General features: G+C 38.1%; 1 protein-coding gene across 3 annotated transcripts; it reads left to right on the top strand.

The window, feature by feature from the left end:
- Positions 1–2,671: 2,671 nt before the first annotated feature.
- Positions 2,672–21,203, top strand: LOC122093387. Of its 3 annotated transcripts, XM_042663719.1 has the most exons (10): positions 2,673–2,951; positions 3,370–3,439; positions 11,174–14,456; positions 14,565–14,645; positions 17,966–18,118; positions 18,568–18,731; positions 18,832–18,979; positions 19,713–19,835; positions 20,100–20,187; positions 20,753–21,203. In XM_042663719.1, the coding sequence occupies exons 3-10, from the start codon at positions 11,493–11,495 to the stop codon at positions 20,956–20,958; spliced, it is 3,927 nt and encodes a 1,308-aa protein (XP_042519653.1). In that variant the 5' UTR covers positions 2,673–2,951; positions 3,370–3,439; positions 11,174–11,492; the 3' UTR covers positions 20,959–21,203. The 3 variants fall into 3 exon arrangements, with proteins under 3 accessions (XP_042519654.1, XP_042519653.1, XP_042519652.1); XM_042663720.1 differs by lacking the exon at positions 3,370–3,439 and having other exon boundaries at positions 2,672–2,951; positions 20,100–20,145; XM_042663718.1 differs by lacking the exon at positions 3,370–3,439.

Raw genomic sequence — 21,203 nt, 5'->3', positions numbered from 1 at the left:
TATGGGCAGAACACAGCCCAAACCAAGTTCCCAAATCATTTTCCTTTTACAAAGCTTAAACCGAGTTTTGGGCTCGTTATCATCAAATTCATCCTCTAATAAGAATGAAGCAGGAGTCACCTTGAGTTTCGCACCAGTTAAGCCAGTCAAAGCGTCATTATAGTCAATGCAGCTACCTTGAGAGCAACTCATTCAAAGCAGATCTCAAGAAACACACAAAAGCCCAGAAACCGAAAAGGAGAAAACTGAAAAAGCGAAGAGAAAGACAAAAGGAAAAGAAAGAGAGCAAAAGTGAGAGCAACCTTGCTTGAAGGAGAGGTGAGGATTTGCATAAAAGATAGAGAGAGATAGAGAGGTAGCGGGTGGGTGTGATTAAATTGCTTTTAAACATCTGCAGGAAATGTTTGTTTTCCCATTAATTGGAGAAGGTGTGAGTGACTAGTCTAGACTGTAGATGTGCATATGGTCCCCAGACCCAGAGATGACTTCGGCAGAGACGACTTCGCCTGCGGAGACTTCGTCGGAGAGAAGTACAATCGCCTGAGAGTTTCCAAAGAACCCTGCAAACAAAATCAAATCCAAATGAGGGCAGGTATGCTGAACACAATAAGGGTAAGATCGGATTTTCAATAACATTCTATCCATCTAAGGATTTTCAATAAAATTCTATCCGTCTAACGGGCTTACCCTCCAAAGATGCTAGCGGGGTCAAGTTTTTGGATTTAAATATAATAAACGTATTTTTAGGAGAGCCTATATAATATAGGCAAATACCAGGGGAGGCCGATGTAAATCTCCAAAAAAAATATTAAAAAAACTAAGAAAAAAAATATATATATTTTTCTCCAAATACTTTAACTCAATCAGATAATAAATCGATAAGAGCCCATTAACCCAATCCAATACAAATATGTCATCGAAGCGAATTGAAACCTTATCAAGCCGGTTTCAATTTGACCCAAATTAGACTAAAGACCAGTTCAATTTGATCAAGTCAAATTGAACGAACTGATTGATACCCCCATTTCAATCAAAATTTTCTTGTTAGTATTTAATTTCGTCTGGAATTTCAGATTACTGAATTGTTTGGTAATATTTCTTGCTAGCATCATGTAGCAAGAAGCCCACATCAACTAAGATCTGATCAACAAGCCGGTGTTGTTGACCGTTTATAATCGGAAAATATATATAACACCGACATCAACTAAGATCTGATGAAGTTTTTTATTTCTTGATTATCAATAAATGAACTTCCTTGACCCCCACCTCCTAAGACCTTAAGCTTGCTTATGCTGTGCTACTAGGATACCATAAACTAAGAGGGAAAACCGACCAAGCTTCCACAGATAAGGTTATTTTTATAATAAAATATTTATATTTTTCAGGCATGAACTAAATATTAATTATCAAGAACAAAAGAATATTGAAGTTATATTTTATGGAACCCACATCTCCATGTGTAATTAATATGGTCAATATCTACTTTTGAGAATGGTTTCTTAATTCCAAAGATATCCATGCTTTATAATTTCTTGATTATTTTTTAGACGTCTCAAGCACAAAGCCTAATCCTCATTAAGAAATATATTTAGTTATCATTAATCTAGTGAGTTGTATGGTAGAAAATTTATGATGGATTGGCACTCTTCATCCTCCATCAATGATCAGTTGTATAGGATCAAGTTGATTTTGACTTGATTAGTGAATAATAAAATCCATCTTCAACCTCTATCAATGATAAGATGTATAGTATCAAGTTGATTTTGATTTGATTAGTGAATAATAAGGGGTGATCATGGTTAGGGTATGGTTAGGTTGTGGTTTAACCGTTTTACCTCTGTAAAGGGTAAAAATCCTTGTAATTACCCGGGCAAATGGGTAAGGCAGGTAAATCACTTACATGATGTTGACAATTGACCTTTACTTTGAAGGTTGGTAAGGTCCTCTTAAATCATCTTGTTTTGCTCTATTGTCAACATTTTTTGGAAGGAGAAGGGGAAGGGGAGATAGAGAGTTAGAACGGCCTAGAGAACACCATCGTATATTGGATGCTAATGAAACCATTTCATGCGGAGAGAGAGATGTTAGCATATCCTGCTCCCGACAGCACAAAGAAACCTTTTCTCTAAAAAAAAAAGAAAAGAAAAAGACATATTATATCTATCTCTCTTCTACTCATATGATATAATATTGTTGTCTTTTCTATATACAATAGCTTGCTTAGAGAACTTTCTCCTAAAAGACAAAAGGAAAAAAAGAAATCAATGCATCATTCATTGGATTAGCTTGAAACGTAATGGCGAAGGTTTGATCACAGGGCTTCACTTCCAAAGAGAAAATACCGGGTCTCCTCTAAACCAACTGTGCTAACCCGGGTTTGATTATATACACTATGAATCTGATGGCGATTGAGGGAATAGAGGTGCTAATGTGGAACATAATCCAGACACATGCACATCTAATACCATGGTCATACATGGGGGCAAATTGGTCACAAAAATAATAGTGGCACATACGTAAAACTGTATATATTAAATGGCCAAAATGGGTGTAGAAATTGCTTGTTGGCATTTTGGGGTTCGAGTATTTTGACTAAAAAAAACCTAAAAATATCATCCGTAGCCCGTATGCGGAAAAAAATTGAAAAGGGTAGAGATTTATTTGAAAAAAACAATTCCAAAATAGAGAACCGTCCTCACTGCGTGCCTGAAAGTCCTAAAGCAATAGATGAGAGAGAGAGAGAAAGGTTCCAGCCGTTTTTTTTTTTCTTCTGTGCCAATAAAATTTCGAAACTTGTTCGAAAGACAAAAATGAAGTAAAACTGAGAGAGAGCTGATCTTGTCGATTATTTAGTTGCAGTAATGGCAAGTTCACTGGAGTCTTCTTGATTACTGAGAAGAAAATCAGCTGCTTCGGTACTGTGTAGAGTCTCTATACGAGTGGTTTTGCAGGTACGGATAAGATGAAAGATTTATCTGATTTTTGATCGAACTAGGTTCTTTGTGATTTGAATCGGTATGACTTGGATCTATTAGAAAGTTAGATTTTTTTATGGATTTTTCTTTGTGATTGTAACTTAATTTAGGGCTATCTTAATGCAAACGCCTACGCGTTTTCTTGGATTGTGTGGGAAGTGAATAAAAAACTGTTCTTCATCTTCCTTGGGTTCTATGTTAAATTGAAGCTATGGTTTTCGTTATTGAATATTGTTTAATGTGTTTTGAGTTCTTTGGAAGTTTGAACAGGCTGGGAAAGGTAGGTGCGGGACTCAGATTTGTTTTCTTAGTATGTATTTGGGATAATGAATTTGAGGTGATCGCCTGTTGTATGTGGCTAACTAGGGTTATTGATTACGTATGATTGGTTCAGATTTTCCCTTTGGGACTTCTTTGGAATTTTGACTATTTTTACCATCAAAATTCTAAGCATACAACTCCAGGTACATTATAGTCCATATCTTTTGTTTTTTTCCAGTTAGAAATCCGTTGTTCTGTTCCTGCAATGGCCTGCTTCTGTCTTCTTTTTCTCCGCTTTTTTTAAAATATTCAAGTTATTTATGGTTTTTTTAGTCAACAATGAACAGAATTCCGTTTCATTTCAAATGTATATGATTATTACATGGTATTCTCTATATTCTATACTCTATATTCTATACATGAATATATGTATCTATATCATTCACAAGTAGATTAATGAAACTCTGCATTGTTTTACTCTTCAAGCATGGAGAACCAATTGAAGCTGAAATTAGATCTGCTGTCCCATCCTTATTTGTCATATTAATAATATTTTGTATGTTCACTCTGTGTCATTGTGTTGCCTGCTGCCTTTGAAAAAAAAAAAACCTAATGCATAGTTTTGGTGGATTTGTGGTTTTGAATTTTTTTCATTGAGTTCACTGGAGGGGATTTTTTCCAGTCATACTCAGAGGTTCTGGAAATATTTTCCCTGGGGTGGGAGAGAGGCAAAATTTGGCCGAGGTAGGCGCTGAAAATCCTTGCTCCAACACTGTTACCACAGTATTTGCTGCAAGATAGACAACATTTTAAAAATTGGATCTGATATTGTGCTGTTCAAGCATGGGTTCAGTGATCCAATGTCCAGTCCAATGAGTTAAGATTAAGTGATACTCTAAGCTTCAAGCATAGGTAGCGTAAAGGTTTTGTTTAACATAATAAGTAGGATTGTACTAGTAGTTTAAGGCATTCATAAGTAGTATTCCAACAACCTGTAAGGCTAATTATCCATTTCAAATTGGATTGTTTGGTCCAGATTGTCTGTTTACAGTCATTAATCAATGTTATGTGGGAGCATTAAGATAGGGACATTAGGTAATGCACCAAATTTGTGGCTGTTAGCAACAAACATTCAATAGTCAATATGGCTCCATAGATATGACTTTTGTAATATTTTGCTAGATGGGGATTTACAGTAATCATATGCTATATCAATTAGGAATTTTTCTTTGGCAGAGTTTCTTATCTTGTATGTCAGCCATCTGAAGAGATTTAATCAATGAGGAGGTTAGAATATTCAATTTTTTTGATCTTTAGTGTAGAAGATCCCTCGGGTGTGCTTTCAAGTCAAGCATATTGGATTTTTAAAGGTCAGCATACCTTATAGAAGTATGACATGTGCCATCTACGTGTATAAGTGTTACCTATTACATGCCCTTGTAAAAGAATAATTTACATACAGTGATACACAAAACATAGAATGAACAAATCTATGACGGGATAGCCACTTTTGCCCCTTGGTTCTGCTCGTGATCATCATTCATGTGAATTAGCTGCAATAACTAATCAGGCTAAATTTTTCTTTTTTCTTTTTCTATCACTTTGTTTTGATTCCTGGGGACTATCTGAAGGGAGTGGCTCCTCTCCAGAGAGTGAAATGAGAGTAGCTGGAGACCTCGAGCAGGCCCACACCTTCACACCACCTCCTCTCGTTCTTCATTTCTCTCCCTGAAATCTTACAGTCAATGGAGAGGGTACTTACACCTTGTTTGTTGCAAGTTGAAAGATCAAATAAAGAATAATCTGAGAGGGTGTGATTTGGGTCTCAAACTGAACATTCATGAACCTCAACAACAACAACAACAACAACAACATCCAACCTGTCAACATCCATGAACCTCATTATCCTGATATTGTAGCCTATAGAACAATTAATGCAGATCATAGTGATTCATCCAAAAAAAAAAAAAAAAAAATTGCAGATCATGGTGAAGAGAAAGATGTTTTGCGATTTACAAAACCTGCATATCTGGTTTTAAGATCTCCTTTTAGAAGATTTTATTTGAAGTTCATATAGAAGATTGCAAGAAGATTGCATGGAGAATATTCTGCTAGATATTCCAGCAGCCTTTTTGTCAACCATGGGCTATTATGTAGTAGTTTCTTTTGTTGAAAGTCCTAGGTACTAGGTAACTTAGCAATTAAGTACTTTAGTTACTTTTTTTACAGTTTCTAGTTACTTTCTATTTTGGTAACTCTTTCTTAGCTATGGAGAGTTACTATTGTTGTAAGGAGCCCTCCTACCATTAGGGATTTCCTATTTTGTTTTTCATTGAGATTATAAATAAAAGAGAGGGGTTGTACTCTAGCCAACGATTTTAGACCATAGTTGTTAAGGCATTTCCTTGGTGGTCTAGGCTCTTTCTTGGGTCCAAGTCGACAACGCGCCTTATTGACACTTCATGAGTTTATATACTATATCTTATGATTTTTTTTTATTATATGTTGGTTTTCTCATATTAGTTCATTATTATTTATAATAAGCATTGATATGGCTTTTTTTTATTCATATAAGTATATTTGTATATAATTCACAACAACAACATCATAGCCTTATCCCAACTAAATGGGGTTGGCTATATAGATCCTTGCTCTCCAATCAGCTTTATTTGAAGTCATGCGTGACAGAAGGCCTAGGCTATGCATGTCTTTCCTCACGTCCTCTCCTAGGGTTATTCTAGGCTTGCCCCTGGCTCTTTTAGCTTTTTTAATTAGAATACTATCACTCCTTTGAACTAAAGCATCCGAAGGCCTCCGTTGAACATGGTCATGCCACCTTAAACGACTCTCACGTGGCTTATCATGGATCGAAGCTACTCCCAACTCGTCTCTAATGTGGTCATTCTTTACTTTGGCCACCCTAATTTGCCATACATCCAATTCAACATCTTGCTCTCTGCTATACTTAGTTTATCTATATGCTGCTTCTTAACTACCCAACACTTCGTCCCATACATTATAGCTGGTTGGATGATAGTCCTATAAAGTTTTCCTTCATGCTTTGAAAGAATACACAAATCACACAACATTCTAGACGCACCTCTCCATTTCAACCAACCTATTTTAATTCTCTGGGCAACATCATCCTTTATATTCCCTTCCTTATTTATGATTGAGCTCAGATACCTAAATAATCACCTTGTCATCAATATTCACCACTTCATTAACCGTCAAAGTTACAAACTATATATTCTGTCCTTGTGCTACTTATCTTAAGACCTTTTGATTCCAAGGTTGACTTCCATAGCTCCAACTTAGCGTCCATACTTTTGTCTCATCTATCAACGCAATATCATCAGCGAAAAGCATACACCAAGGAACCTTGTCTGGATGTCTCTGGTCAAATCTTCTATGATGAGTGCTTGGGTTTGTTTCACAGAAAAAGGACTAAGGAAATTTCGTTTCCTTAGTGGTGATGCTTGCGTCAGTTGACCTGGTTGATATATTAATTCATAAAAACTGCTTTACAAGATCAAAGGCCGGTTGCAGATCTGGGAGTTGAAGTCTTAATAAAAAATGAACTTCGTCGAGTCATGGTTTCAACGCAAGTTGAATCGCGTAATTTCTAGGTCAGACGGAGAAGTTACAATGATTCTTGTACGGTTGCACATAAAAGAATCAAATTGAGAGAGATTTAAAGAAATTTGGACGAGTTTTGGATGCTCTCTGCCCATTTTACCTGCAGAAACAAAAGAATTCACGTTCTTGAGGTTACAAACGCCATTTTTGCAATTTCTTTGGGTCGATTTGGGCATAAAACGAAGAAGTTATGAGCTAGATACCCTTTCGGGTAATCTGAGAGGTAAAGAGCATAAAATCTGATTCTAGGATACATAGGATCAAGTTTTGAGTGCTTGAGATCTAGCCACGTCATCAGATTCTATTTATGAGGTTCTTAGTGAGGCACACGTAGAGGCTCTGAGCTTAGACGGAACAGATTTCGTTGCGAGTCTTCTGGTTAGCGCAGCGTATATATTCCTGTACACTTGTGATACATAGAATTAAAGCTATATCAAAGTCATTAACAGTGTATTGACAGAGTATTGTACACCACTGTAAAGATTCCAATCTGACTTCTCTCACCGCACCTGCAATCGTATGACGCGATTTGCGAAGATCCAATGCCCTTGATTCCACCCTCTTTTTTGAAGGCAATCAGATGGCTCAGAAGTGAGTTTTCCTAGGTTCGTGACGCAGCGAAAGATCGCGCCGCTGCCCGTGTAAGACTATTTGTCATGAAAATCACTAGAATGCCCCTGATCAACAGGGTTTCAGTAAAGCAGGGATATCTCTCTCGTTTTAAATCGGATTTGGGTTCTGCAAAGGGTTGTGCACTCCAGAGGACGAGAACGCCCTTCAAGAGAAAAAACCGAAGAAAACCCCATTGGAAGCACTATATTTCTCAGAGACGTCCCTAGGCATGCAAGATATGACTATATGTAATATAACAATGATAATCTTATATAATTATAATATTACATAATTATATAATCTGAGAAAGTGACATTTAGTTATGTAATTTCTTTGAATGTGTTAAGGAAACTAGGTCGCTGCTCTCTCTCTAAGCTCTCTACCCACCCACAAATATCCCTCTACATTCTCTCTCCAACGCTCTATCCCCATCCCCAGATATCTCGCCCATCGCATTTCAGTCAGCCGCTTTAGGGCCTGAAAAAGTAGTGGCAACGCAAACCCTAGCAGGTAAGTCTATCTCCGATCTTCTCTCTCGGTCTCCCTTCCCATCTCCAATTCCCTCTCTCTCCCCACCCCCCGATTCTCTCTCATCTCTCTCCCCATCCCCTTCCCCAACCCCGACTATCTTTTTTATGTCTTTCCCCATCCCTGAATCACCTCTGCTCTCTCTCCCAATCCCTGACTATCTCTGTCGTATCTTTCCCGATCCCCAAATCTCTCTCCACCTTTCGCCTCACCCACGAATCTCATCCCTAATTCTCTCCCTTCCTCTTGCCCCACCCCGACCCTCTCTCTATGCTCTCACTTACCATTCTCCATCCAAAGGGCCAAAGGTAAAGGAAAAAAAGGCAACAGGATTCCTATTGCACTCCTAAATTTGCGGTGCTCTTCCCTCTCACCTACACTGACTGAAAAGATCTGATTCCTTGACTATTCAAAAATTGAGGATGAGTTTTTCCAAGCTGGGGAGAATTGATGCAGATCATACATAAGAGAAAGAAGGTTTACGATTCTGGTACAAAATCTGCATATCTGGTTTTGAGATCTTTAGAAGATTTGATTTGAAGATCAGATAGACGATTATGAGAACATTGCATGGAGATCTTCTAGAAGATTACATGGAGAATATTTTACTGGATATTCCAACAGCCTTTTTGGAAGCCATGGGCTCTTATTTAGTTGTTTCTTTTATTGTAAATCCCAGCTACTAGGTAGCTTAACAATTAATTATTTTAAAATTACTTTTTTTTTTATAGTTACTTGTTATTTTCTATGGAGAGTTTACTATTATTGTAAGGGACCTTCCAACCAAAATAGAGTGTTCCTATTTTGTTTTCGTTGAGATTATAAATTAAAAGAGGGGTTGTAATCTAGCCAACGATTTTAGACAAAAGAAGATGATGGCTTTATGTTGTTTTTCCCTTTGAGAGGCAAGGTGGGCTGTGAGATGCAGTTGCAAGGTGAGAGGCTTTGCATGGTTAGTGTGATTCTGATCGAGGCTTAGGTAGGATGCCCAAGTCATATCCTTTTTATTTTTTCTTTTATATGTAAAAAAATAAATTAATAATAAATAAATAAAAGAAAAATAAAAAAGAAATCTGTTATTTATTTTGTTCATCCTTATATCACTGATCCTGTTGCAATTGATCTCCCACTGGTTCGAGATCAATTCCACATTAGCAATGGTGCAATCCATTATGGAATTGGTTCCTAGCTTTCTTAGCACTAGAAAGGTTGTCGTGCTGTCATGGGCTTGAGATTTAGCTCAATCATCAAGAGATCTCCACTGCAGTGATGATTTTGCAGGTCCTATATAGCCTGGTCCTTCAGTTCCCAGAAAAAAAAGGAGAAAGTAAAAAATGGAACAAAAAGCCAAGAAAATGAAGGTTAAGGAGTTATAAGGAGCTGTGTGTACGTAGTCCTGTCTTTAACAAGTTTATGTAGTTCATGTCGCTTGCAATTGTTGATGTTGTGGTATAATATGTCTCTAGTGTATTCTACTCTCTTTTATATCATTATTCATCAAGAAAGAACTGAAATGTTTGTGTTTTGTATGAAGTCTATTTTTCATCAAAGAAGAGGGAAAAATAAAGTTAATGGGACTTGGTCTTGTCTCTATTGGTTGATTGTGTACTCCATGTAAGAGTTCTCATGAATGGTGACCTTGGATGTCTGTTGGTGGGCATCCTTTGGATTGTTTCTATTTAAAGTTATGACCATGACCAGTTAGGGTTGGTTTCTAGTTTGTTATGATTTTTTTTTTTTCAATTGTGGTTTTAAGTCATCTTGCACTTGGAATCCTTGTATACACAATCTTATAAACTGCTCTGTTTAATGTTGTCTAGATATGCTTTGGGAGTGAGAGGCAGAGGGTGTAAGGGAGGGAGGGAGGGAGATGAAAATTCTCTATAGCAAACTTCTATCATGGTTTTGGATTGACTTCAACAACTTATATTTTATATCAATTTAAAACAAGGAGGATGTAGCTTGTAGAAAAGTCAGTAATTGGGCCCTTTAAAAATCCTGGAAAAACGATCAACTACTACAGGGGCTCAGAGTATAGGTCAACAAAATGCCCACTATTACTTAAAGAACAAACAAAGCTCAAACTCAGAGACTAAATAAATTCTGGTACAGGAACTTTTGGAAATAAATTGTGGAAACTAATGAAGGCCTGCTTGAATGCTTAAGTTTAAGAATGAAACTTGAACTAGAACACATGTAATATATATTACCCAGATATGCACGTGAAAAAGTGAGCTTTTATAAATCAAACTTTGAATAGGGGAATGGGCTAAATTGACTTTGTGAGGGAACCCAGGGATTCTGTGTTCCTGTTAAACCTTTACTTGGACTCAGCATGGTTTTAAAATATCAGAATATTTGCTCAGCTGACTTGGCTGATTCGATTGGAATCAAGTCAGGGCCCGGAAGCTTGTCATTTTCCATGTAGTTCTGGTTGGTGGTATTTCAATTAAATTTACAAAAGGTGCTTCAGTTTCTGGTCCAATTGGTTTCCTAAGTCCCTATAGTGGAACGAAGACTTCATCTCCTCCCTTCTGATTGGTAGGAAACCCTTCATTTATGAAGGTATAATTTCTTCTGAAGGTTAAACAAAATGAGAAATAGTTGTATGCATCTGATGGAATTCCTGGGGTTCTACACAACTGAGTTTGGATGTTAGAAAGAAGGGGAAACAGTGGGTGGAGAGGAGATTTCCAGCTTTGCATTGGTCTGTTATTCTTTTAAGATCCTTAACCAGAAAGAAGCAATGTGATTATTTCTGTTTGTTTATTTCCACTTGCTTAAGTCAGCAGCATTAAAGGTAGTTCTAGTTCTAGGTCTGTTTCTGTTGTCTATATGTTCTTTCTTGAAGTGCAAATAAAGTTATACCAGGTGTTAACTTAAACTTACTAGTGGTGATCCCTATCTAGTCTCTCCCTATATTCTCCTTCCTTTGTCCGGGGAAAGTAGTAGTAGTAGTAGTAGTGGCAGCCTTGATCACTGGGTTAGTGATTTGGTTTTCATCTCTTAGAAACATCATTTCCATTTATGAGTTGGTACATTTGCCCCTCCCAGACCCTGCAGTAGTGGGAGCCTTGATCACTGGGTTGCTCTTTTTTTATTTTCCATTTTGAGTTGACATGAAGCTGATGGCTGTTTCTTTCCTTTTTCTTCTCCAGGGTAATAAGCTTGGAGGCTTGCTATTTGGGGAGAAATTGCAATTACTCCTTTGTGTCCTGTGTGCTCGGCCTTTTTTTTTATGCTAGCATGTTTCTCACTTGAGGATACTGAAGTAGGAAATTAGCGCATGCTTATTTCCTGTTTCAAATTCCCTTTTGAGAAACTTGAATTCTCTGTGCAATCTAGATGGTTGGCAATGGCATTCACAAGCAATACTGTGATTAGCTACATTTTGGACTGGGCTGCCCAAATATGGTTTTCATGTGATCTTCATGGTAGTCTCACGGCTGTTGTTTCTCCTCATTGAAACTGAATTAGATGGATAGAAAGCCCGGAAAAGGGATAATGGAGCAATCCAAAAGTTATCAGTTACGATACAATTCCAAAGAAGTGAGGAGTGAGGAAGTTGGCAGTGCAAATCACAGGCTTATGCAGGATCCTTCAAGCTCAATTAATACAAACATACGTCCTCCAGAATTCACCATACCAGGTGGACCCAAACCTGTACTGAATTACTCTATTCAAACAGGCGAGGAGTTTGCTCTTGAATTTATGCGAGAACGGGTGAATCCTCGAAGGAACTTTGTTCCAAATGCTGCTGGTGATATGAACAGCGCAACGGGGTATATGGATCTGAAAGGCATTCTGGGCATGAGTCACACAGGATCGGAAAGTGGGTCAGATATTTCAATCCTTAGTACTGCAGAGAAAGGTCCAGTTAAAGAGTTTGAGAGGAAGGATTCATCAGGAAATGAAAGAAAAGGTTATTATGATTCTGTGAGATCAGTACCGCGTACCACATCAGGAAACGGTAGTAATCGGGGAGCTTATGGGTATGCCTCTTCAGGAGCCTCTGATAGCTCATCAACAAAGATGAAGTTTCTCTGCAGTTTTGGTGGTAAAATCCTACCCCGGCCTAGTGATGGAAAACTCAGGTACGTTGGAGGTGAAACACGTATTGTTCGGATAAGCAAAGACATTTCTTGGCAGGAGCTTATGCAGAAAACGTTGACAATATACAACCAGCCTCATACAGTTAAGTATCAACTTCCTGGGGAGGATCTGGATGCTTTGGTCTCTGTATCTTGTGATGAGGATCTGCAGAATATGATTGAGGAATGTAATGTAACAGAAGGTGCAGAAGGATCACAGAAACTTAGGATGTTTTTGTTTTCTGATACTGATTTCGATGACCCCCATTTTAGTCTGGGTAGCATGGAAGGGGATCCTGAAATTCAGTATGTAGTTGCTGTAAATGGCATGGATGTAGGCCCAAAAAGGAACTCCGGTGGGCATGTTCTATCAAGCAATTCAGCAAATAATTTGGATGAATTATTAAATCTTGATTTTGGAAAGGAAACAAGTAGGGTTGCAACTGAATCAGCTGGGGCTAACATTGATCCTTTGACGGATATTCTTGTCCCTCCTGTTACTCAGTCTTCTCAGCCAATCCCAAGTTCATCTGGTGCTTATGACACCCATGTGCAGTCTTATGAGGGTCAGATAATGCATCATCGAGAAGCTGAGCAGTATCCAATCTCTGCTGCCCACCCACTGGAAAGCTTCCATGATTTGGATGGGAGGAGTGCTGCTTCCTCATCTGTGCCAATGCAATATGGCTTTTATTCCCATCCTTCTAATCATGCACCATTTTTAGAAAGTTCAGTTCCTATGCCACTCCAAGGGCTTCAAACACAGCAGGGAGGCATGACCGGAGGGATGCCATATGGTGGCTTCATGGGACAGGATCCAGAAGCGTCAATAAAGGTTGCTAAAATGAAAGCTGATGGTTCAGTCCAGCAGAAAAGTGAAGCTGAACAAACTCAATATTTAGAAAATGAGTATGTTGTTTCTTCACAGCAGTTTGATGCTTCTGTTCCAAATAATATTCCTGCTGAAGAAGCATCATTTGCCACTTCGGTGCCAGAGAAAGTAGCATTATCTTTATCTTCAAAAAATAATTCTAAATCGAAGGATCCTGCGAAGAGCTCAGTACCCTCTGATGCTGGTAATGCTACGTACACTATGAAATCTAATGAAGATGACCATTACCACGCATCTGGTGGAGGATTTACTGCTGGATATACTGAATCTGAGGGTGATCAGCCTGAGTATGGCTATCCTGAGCCACCTGTGCTTCCTGAGAGGAATGAGAGGATCTTTCGTTCGGAGAGGATTCCTATGAGGGAGCAAGCGGAGTTACTGAACCGGCTATCGAAGTCTGATGATTCCTTTGGTTCTCAGTTTGTGATGTCTCATGCACGGTCTGATTTGGCACAACAGGATTCAGTCACAGAATGCAGTGATAAATTACATGGAGGAAATGTGGCTTCCCAGACAGAGCAGACAATATCATCAGCAAAACCAACCTATGCAAACCCTCCAACAATTGAAGATGGGCTGGTGCAGTTTGCGAAGTACAAAGAGTTAGCTGAAGTGATCAATCAAATGAAGCCCAACTTTTCTGATGAGGGGTTGGACTCCAAGTTTCATAAATCTGAATCAAACCATTCATTACTCAGCCCTGTTGATGATAAAGATACTAAGAATGAGGATTCACTACACCATGAGACTGATAAGGGTAGACCCCAGAAAGAACCATCTACCAGTGAAACAGTAGAGCCGGAATTTCCAGCTGCAAGCCGGGACACTTCTCTGAAGCACCAAGAAGAATCTTTGTCTAGTCATTTGGGAGAGGTGGCTTCAAAGGCTACCGATGGTAACCACCCCATGGGGAATATGCGTCCTTATCCATGGACAGGTAGCTCGGCTAGACCTGTTTCTCGAGAGGAATCCTCTGTTGTTGTTTCCAGACCTGAGCATGGAGATATTCTTATTGATATCAATGATCGATTTCCTCGTGATTTTCTTTCTGATATATTTTCTAGGGCAAGTCTCGCAGAGGATTCCTCTGGTATTAGTCCATTACCCAAAGATGGAACTGGTTTAAGCTTGAACATGGAGAACCATGAACCTCAGCATTGGTCATTCTTTCAAAAATTGGCACAAGACGAATTTGTTAAGAAAGATGTTTCTCTTATGGACCAAGACCATCTTGGTTTTTCATCCCCTCTTACAAAGATTGATTTGGGCCATGTAGATTCTCAAATTAATTTTGACGAACTTCAGGGAGAATCATCTGGTCCTGTTGAAGCTGATGCCATCAGTACTCATCCAGTTTATGTTCACACTCAGGTCAATGGCAGTGAGGTTGGACAGTTTGATGGTATGTCCTATCCAAAAGTAGGCAAAAACCTGAGAACACCAGATTCAGATTATGAGGTATTTTCCTCCTAACCTTCACTTGGACTAAATGACTGTTCTTAACGTTGCTTCACCTGAGTTAGATTGTCTAATTCCAGTGTCTCACTATTTGTTTGATATTTGCAGGATGGGAAGTTAGCAATGGGAAATATTGGTGGACCTTTGATTGACTCCTCTTTTGGAGATTTTGATATTAGTACTTTGCAGGTATGATGCTTACAATATGCCTTCCGCATTTACTTGGGCAGTATGAGGATAAATTAGCTTTCATGTTATAATGTTCAGAAATAACTATATTCTTTTCATTCTGTTGATAAGATGAATTGATAATTTTGTCCTACTCTGTGATTTGACTTTAATGAGGAAGGCGCACAATTGGTCGTTGGTTCCTCCAAAAGGTTCCGAATCAGTTGAATGAAGTCAATCATCTTCAGTAACTTCGAAAAATGAGGGTGTTACAGGACTAATCTGATGTTTCTACATTTTGGAATTTGGAGTCTTACACTCTTACCTGGTTCTTGATTTGAATTTGCATTTAAGTCTCCAATGGTTAAAGTGGCTAAGTTCAATGAAATTCTAAACTTTGAATGCTTACATATGAAAACATGACAAGTCTGTATCCATTGGTGACTGGAAGTGGATTTAACACTAGATCATCCTTTATTTTGTTTCTTGAGATTTTGAAGATCTTAGAAGGCTTGAAGGTCTAAATGCCCGCAGGAAGGCCTTTCTTTAGACCATCCCTAGCGGGGAGCATTGCTTAATGGATGTCTTTGAGAAATGCCCTGACAGACTTCACTGAAACAGAAGTTGAGGCCTCACCTTGATTTCAAGGATAAGGCTATGATGGGCTGAGCGAAGGTTGTTGATGAGGACGCTCAGGGAAACAAGAGTGACAAAGAAAAAAGTTGGTGACGAAGAAAAAAGTTCTGATTCAGAGAAGTCTATTGATCCTTCTGAGGAAATTCTGCTTGCTCAAGTACAAGCCACGATCAGAGGCAAAAAGACTTCTACCCCATCACCTCATTCTTGAAAAATACCTCTGGTGTACCAGTTATTGTGCCCACAGTAAACGCTGGGTAGACAAGTGTGGAGTGGATAACTGTTGAAAGCATCTAAAGTAGTAATCCTACCCTAAGATGAGTGCTCTCCTATTCCGACTTCCCCAGAGAGGTTCAACCTTTCTGATTGATCTGCCGACCCTCTCTCTGCGGAACAGATTTAAGTTCAACAGTGGAAGTTCATCCGGTCAGGTGCTAGGCTCAGCTCAACCCAAGTGCCCCTCCTATGGCGTTCGTGACATAGCATATTGTCTGATCTTCGAGCAGGGGGAGGCTCTGAAAGAGCTACACCCACCGACCTTGGCTATTTGAGCTGCGGGTTCAGAGTGAACTTATACCTAATTGGCTAAATCTTATTGAAAAGGATGGTAGTTTGGTGTTTCAAAAAATAAAAAGTGACTGTATTCCCTATAGGTAATTTTTAACCTGATAACTAATTATTCAGAGGTACAAATGGGTTTTTGACCTTGAAACTTGACAGTTCATGCTCAATCATACAAATTCTTACAAGGGCGTAAAAGCTGGATGAATATGCTATTTCCATGGATATACAACTCAGTCCCGGTCTTTATCCAGATATTGCAAGAAGACAAGCCCATTCCCACATGGTTTCAATCTGGACAGTATTTTTGTTAAGTATAATAAAAGCATAATTAGTGAAACAAAAAGTAAGATTTACAAGGTTTTAACTCAGAAAACATTAAAAATTAGTGTTTAAAGCCACAAAGTCTTATCAATGAAACATATTATATAATTTATCTATCGAGAAATTAATATATTACGTATTATAAAATTTGAACAAACCTAGTATCTTTTTTATATCTTACAATATTCCCATTATCTCAAATTTGTATAAACAGGGTCAAGTTGGTCCCAATAGTGATCAACAGATTGTCAATTTCTGACATTGTTCTTGTTGGGACTGAGATTTTGGACAATGTATCCTTTTGTGGACATCATTTAATTGGTTGGAATCGGTTGGAATGTTACCAACTAAACAAGTAACATTTGTTCAGATGTTGGGGTTGCTATCTAGTTGGCGGTGTTTTAAGGATATATCAGCCTCTCAAATTAGCAGTTAGATTTGGATATTGAATAATGTGGCCTTGTACCAATTCAAATAACTAGTCTTTTGCTCTTGTGGCTTCTGGACCTATAAAAGGAAGAACAAAATTCAATGGGTTTTATGGTTAGATTTAGTTTTCTATGGAATTTAGCAATTTATAGGGCATGATGAGATAAATTTTATGGAGAGTATGAGCTTAATAAATGGTGATAATGAGGTTAAGGCGATTTTCATATCCATGTAATGGCAGATTCTTTATTTATCATATAATCTCATTACTTGAAGAATTGAGAGGATTCCCAAAAGATAGTGTAGATTGATTTCACACCAACATGTATGCATGGGAGTGGGGTCGATTAGGTGGTTGAACTGCCTGATCCTGCCCCTAGTGGGATTTGTTTTCGATGGCCTAATCAGGTTTTGGCTTTCACTTGGTAGTCTTTTTGTTTTGGTTCATGGGATATCTTGGTTTTGCATGTGATTAGGTTCAGCTGGATTGATTTGGGATCATCCCTAAGAAGAGTTTTTGTAGTTTTGATTTTTCATTACAGACCATTGGACTGAGATTGGAGTTTGGGAGCATTTTATTACATATAAATGGATATTTTCATCACTACCCTTTGGTCCTATTTTTGGAAGGCTAAAACACATCCGTTTAGCCTGATATTGGTGCCATTTGAAAGGTTTCAGTCTGTGATTGGATTTCTATTTTAGAAAGTTTAATTAGATCAGGAGTTTTACTTGGAGTCTATTTCTTAAATTAGTATTTCTATTGTTTAGGAAAGGGGTAATGATTCATTGGAGTTTCTAAATTGTAATTTGACTCATATAATGTTTTTTTTATGCGAAAGTCGCATCATATTAGGATTTTTTTCTCAAAAGTCATTCATGTAGGTACATCGTGTATGTAGACCCTTGCAATCAGCATAATTTGAGTGGAATGATTAGTTTTTTCTTATGGTTAGTGTAATGGTCAAACTCTTGCTTCGTTCATGGTGAGCAAGCCTGCTATTTCTTTCTTTTCTTCTTCAGTTAGATACTATTTTGTTTTAGGTCTAATTGACCCATTACCCAGAGGATTTTGAAAACTTCACTGCATGAATTTGATAAGCCAATATCTGTTTGGCTGCCATCCCTGCCAACAATGTTTCCAAGAATGAGGAGGGTGGAGGGAAAATCGTATCTTTCTGGTGGATTTTCGCTCCTATGCTCTGGTAGGAGCCATGCAGGACGGTAACCATGTAAAAGTGTAATGCTGTCACCCTTTGAGATGCTTACATAATCTGATTAAGTATTCTCAAGGCTGCCATATCTGATGCTTCATATCATTGTTGGATGCTGAGAAATTTTCTCCGTCGTTGTATAGGTGTATGCTTATCTCTTTTGAATGGTCTGAACAGATAATAAAGAATGAAGATCTTGAAGAACTGAGGGAGCTTGGTTCTGGCACATTTGGAACTGTCTACCATGGAAAATGGAGAGGGACAGATGTTGCAATTAAGAGAATAAAGAAGAGCTGCTTCACAGGTCGATCATCTGAACAAGAGAGATTGGTGAGCTTTCTAGCTTAAATAAAATCATGTTGTTATGAAGCAAATCCTTCTATTTTTTCGTGGGAAACCATTGTGTTTTTGCATTAAGAACACTATGCTCCCCACCTGAAAAAAGGCTCCGTTTGTGTCGACTTAAAATGCCCAAAGTAAAGTTTACTTCTCATAATTTAATTTGCACTTTTGAGGCATTAAGCAGTTGAGGCCATTGTAGAACTACGTGTCCATTATGTTTACTTCCAATTAAACAATCTCTGTAATGAAAAATTTAGGTTCCTTTTCTTACTTCTGTCAATTTTATGTTGAAGTAAATGGAGCCCAAGTGATGCCTTGATTGTATTCGTTAGGTAATTAGTTGATTATAATTGCTTTTTCATGGACCTTCTCATATCAATCGAGCACAAACTTTTGAAATGCCAAGCTAAACAGTTTGATGCACCCCCCTCACCCAGACTTTGGAGTTCTGGCGAGAAGCTGACATTCTCTCAAAGCTTCACCATCCGAATGTTGTGGCATTTTATGGTGTTGTTCAAGATGGGCCAGGGGGAACATTAGCCACAGTGACAGAGTTCATGGTCAATGGTTCTCTTAGGCATGTGTTACTTCGCAAGGACAGGTAAATCTTCACTTCTCCCATATATCTCATGTAGTCATGTTGACACTACTGATATTTTGAAAAATCTTCCTCAAATTTATCTTTTCCTGAATGTCATCAGGTATCTTGATCGTCGTAAGCGACTTATTATTGCAATGGATGCAGCTTTTGGAATGGAATATTTGCATTCTAAGAATATTGTGCATTTCGATTTGAAATGCGATAATTTGCTGGTGAACCTTAAAGATCCAATACGACCCATTTGCAAGGCAAGTATCATTACTTTCAGCACAATATTATTCCATTTGTGGTCATTGAAAACCTCTGTGGCCTGTGAACTTCGTGTTCAACCTCCAACCATATCACTTGATGCAGCTTTGTTGCAACCACCCAAAATTGGGCTAAAACCCCAAACTGAGCAAGCTAGCTGGCTTTCACATGACGAGGACCATCTGGTTGTTTTTTGGAATCAGGTCAAGCCTATCTGATTGTTTTTCGAAATCAGGCCAAGCCTTTTGTATATGAATCATTGTCTTCTACTCCAGTCTTAATTTATTTGGATTTTGTTCTCTCTATTTATTTCCTTTCCCCTGTTCAAAATGACAGGGAAAGGGAAATACATTGTTTATGCATTATTGTTTGTGCTATTTTTTTTTAGCAAATTGTCATTTTTATATTCAGTCGAAGAATTTTTTATTTATTTATTTTTGATTCAGTAAGAAAGTAATTTTTTCTCATGTGTTCAATAAATTGTTCTCATGTATTCAGTTTGTAATATCAAATATTTAATTTTTGTTGTCATGGGACTATCCTGATCCATCCAGAAGTCGAACCTTAAGCTTGGCCCCTCAGCTGGCTGACAGTTGGTTTGGGTTTAATAGCTATAGTTCCTATAGAAGTTTGTACTTTGTGAATGTTGCTAGCATAATAATGCATGCTTTGTCTTTCATTATTGATTTTTTACAAAGAAAAGCTGAGACTGATGTTTTTGTTGTCTTACAGGTAGGTGACTTTGGCTTGTCAAAGATAAAGAGAAATACCTTGGTTTCTGGCGGTGTAAGGGGAACCTTACCATGGATGGCTCCAGAGCTACTGAATGGCAGTAGTAGTAAAGTTTCTGAGAAGGTAAGCTGCTTCAAAGGATACTCCTAAAGGCATAAAGGGATAGGAAACAAAAGAGAGCTGGCTGATCCAAGCTCCCTGTAACTCTGGGGAATGCTGACCTGATCTATGTTGGCCTTTATATGGAGAAAATTCTCAATCCCTGTTTTCTCTTGGTTAAATAGTTAGATAAAACTTGGGTGGGTGTGAGAATTTTATTTGTTCTTGTTCCTCCCAAACCTTATTCACTTTCATATGTATTAATGCTTCAGCTTTTGTCGATGGCAGGTTGATGTATTCTCATTTGGTATTGTCTTGTGGGAGATACTCACAGGTGAGGAGCCTTACGCAAATATGCACTATGGTGCAATTATAGGTATTTCTCTAATATCCTTCTCTATCTTCTGTATGATAATTGGGTTGAGCCTTCAAATTATTTAGATGGGTGCTCTATGTGACTATGTCAAATCTAGATAAATTGATGCCATCTACAAATCATGAAATGGTTCAAATCCAGATCTGGAACAATTTGTTCTATTAAAACTTTGCATGCTGTGATCTATATCCAGAACTGAATCTGATTTGGAATGGATCCAGATTCAAGTCAGATCCTTTAGATTCAGAAGATCTCAGCTGGATCTGGATTCAAATGTAACCAGGTAGAGTGAAACCAGATATGATACTGGTATCAAATTGAATCACATTTTAAAATCTTGATGCCACAGGGCAGATGACGGATTGGATTGAATCTCAGACCTGAACTGGTCGTTTCTCATGTTGTGACATATGGTAGAATGGACAAGCCAATGTTTTTGGAATTATCCACTTTGTTAAATCCTTCTTCAGCATTGTAGATCTGCTAACTTGGATACCATCTAGTGATGTGGTAGGTATTTTGCTGGGGTTAGTTACTGATTTAATGATTTGAGAACCATGTGCAGGAGGTATTGTGAATAATACGTTGAGGCCACCTGTGCCAAGCTACTGTGACCCTGAATGGAGAAGGTTGATGGAGCAATGCTGGGCCCCTGATCCTGTGGCTCGTCCATCATTCACAGAAATAGCCAGTCGATTACGTGTGATGTCATCAGCGGTGAGTCAAAGCAAACCACCAGGTTATCAAGTACAAGCTCAGGCATCAAAGTAATGGTCTGTAGATCTGTGCTCATTTTCGATCCTTCTGCCATGAATTATTACAACAAAGTTCTTGCTTGATTGTATGTGGAGAATTTAGTAAAGTTAGTGTGTATCATAAATGGGGAGAATTGTCTCTGAAGTAAATATCCTGTGTTCAAAATTAGTTTGTGTTACAAAAAAATTGTTGTATGTTATGGTACATTCAGACTTGGCCATTGTTTCCTATTTTTGATAGTGAATTCTCCATTACACCCA

This window comes from Macadamia integrifolia, chromosome 11 (assembly GCF_013358625.1).
Source record: "Macadamia integrifolia cultivar HAES 741 chromosome 11, SCU_Mint_v3, whole genome shotgun sequence".
NCBI lineage: Eukaryota > Viridiplantae > Streptophyta > Magnoliopsida > Proteales > Proteaceae > Macadamia > Macadamia integrifolia.
This window is presented reverse-complemented; position numbering and strand designations above follow the sequence as displayed.

Bases quoted from the DNA above. Each gene is read 5' to 3' on its own strand.
- LOC122093387 (XM_042663718.1), top strand. From the start codon at position 11,493: ATGGATAGAAAGCCCGGAAAAGGGATAATGGAGCAATCCAAAAGTTAT. The intron at 18,119-18,567 runs GTGAGCTTTCTA...CCCCTCACCCAG, and splicing joins CATCTGAACAAGAGAGATTG to ACTTTGGAGTTCTGGCGAGA. The intron at 18,732-18,831 runs GTAAATCTTCAC...GAATGTCATCAG, and splicing joins GTGTTACTTCGCAAGGACAG to GTATCTTGATCGTCGTAAGC.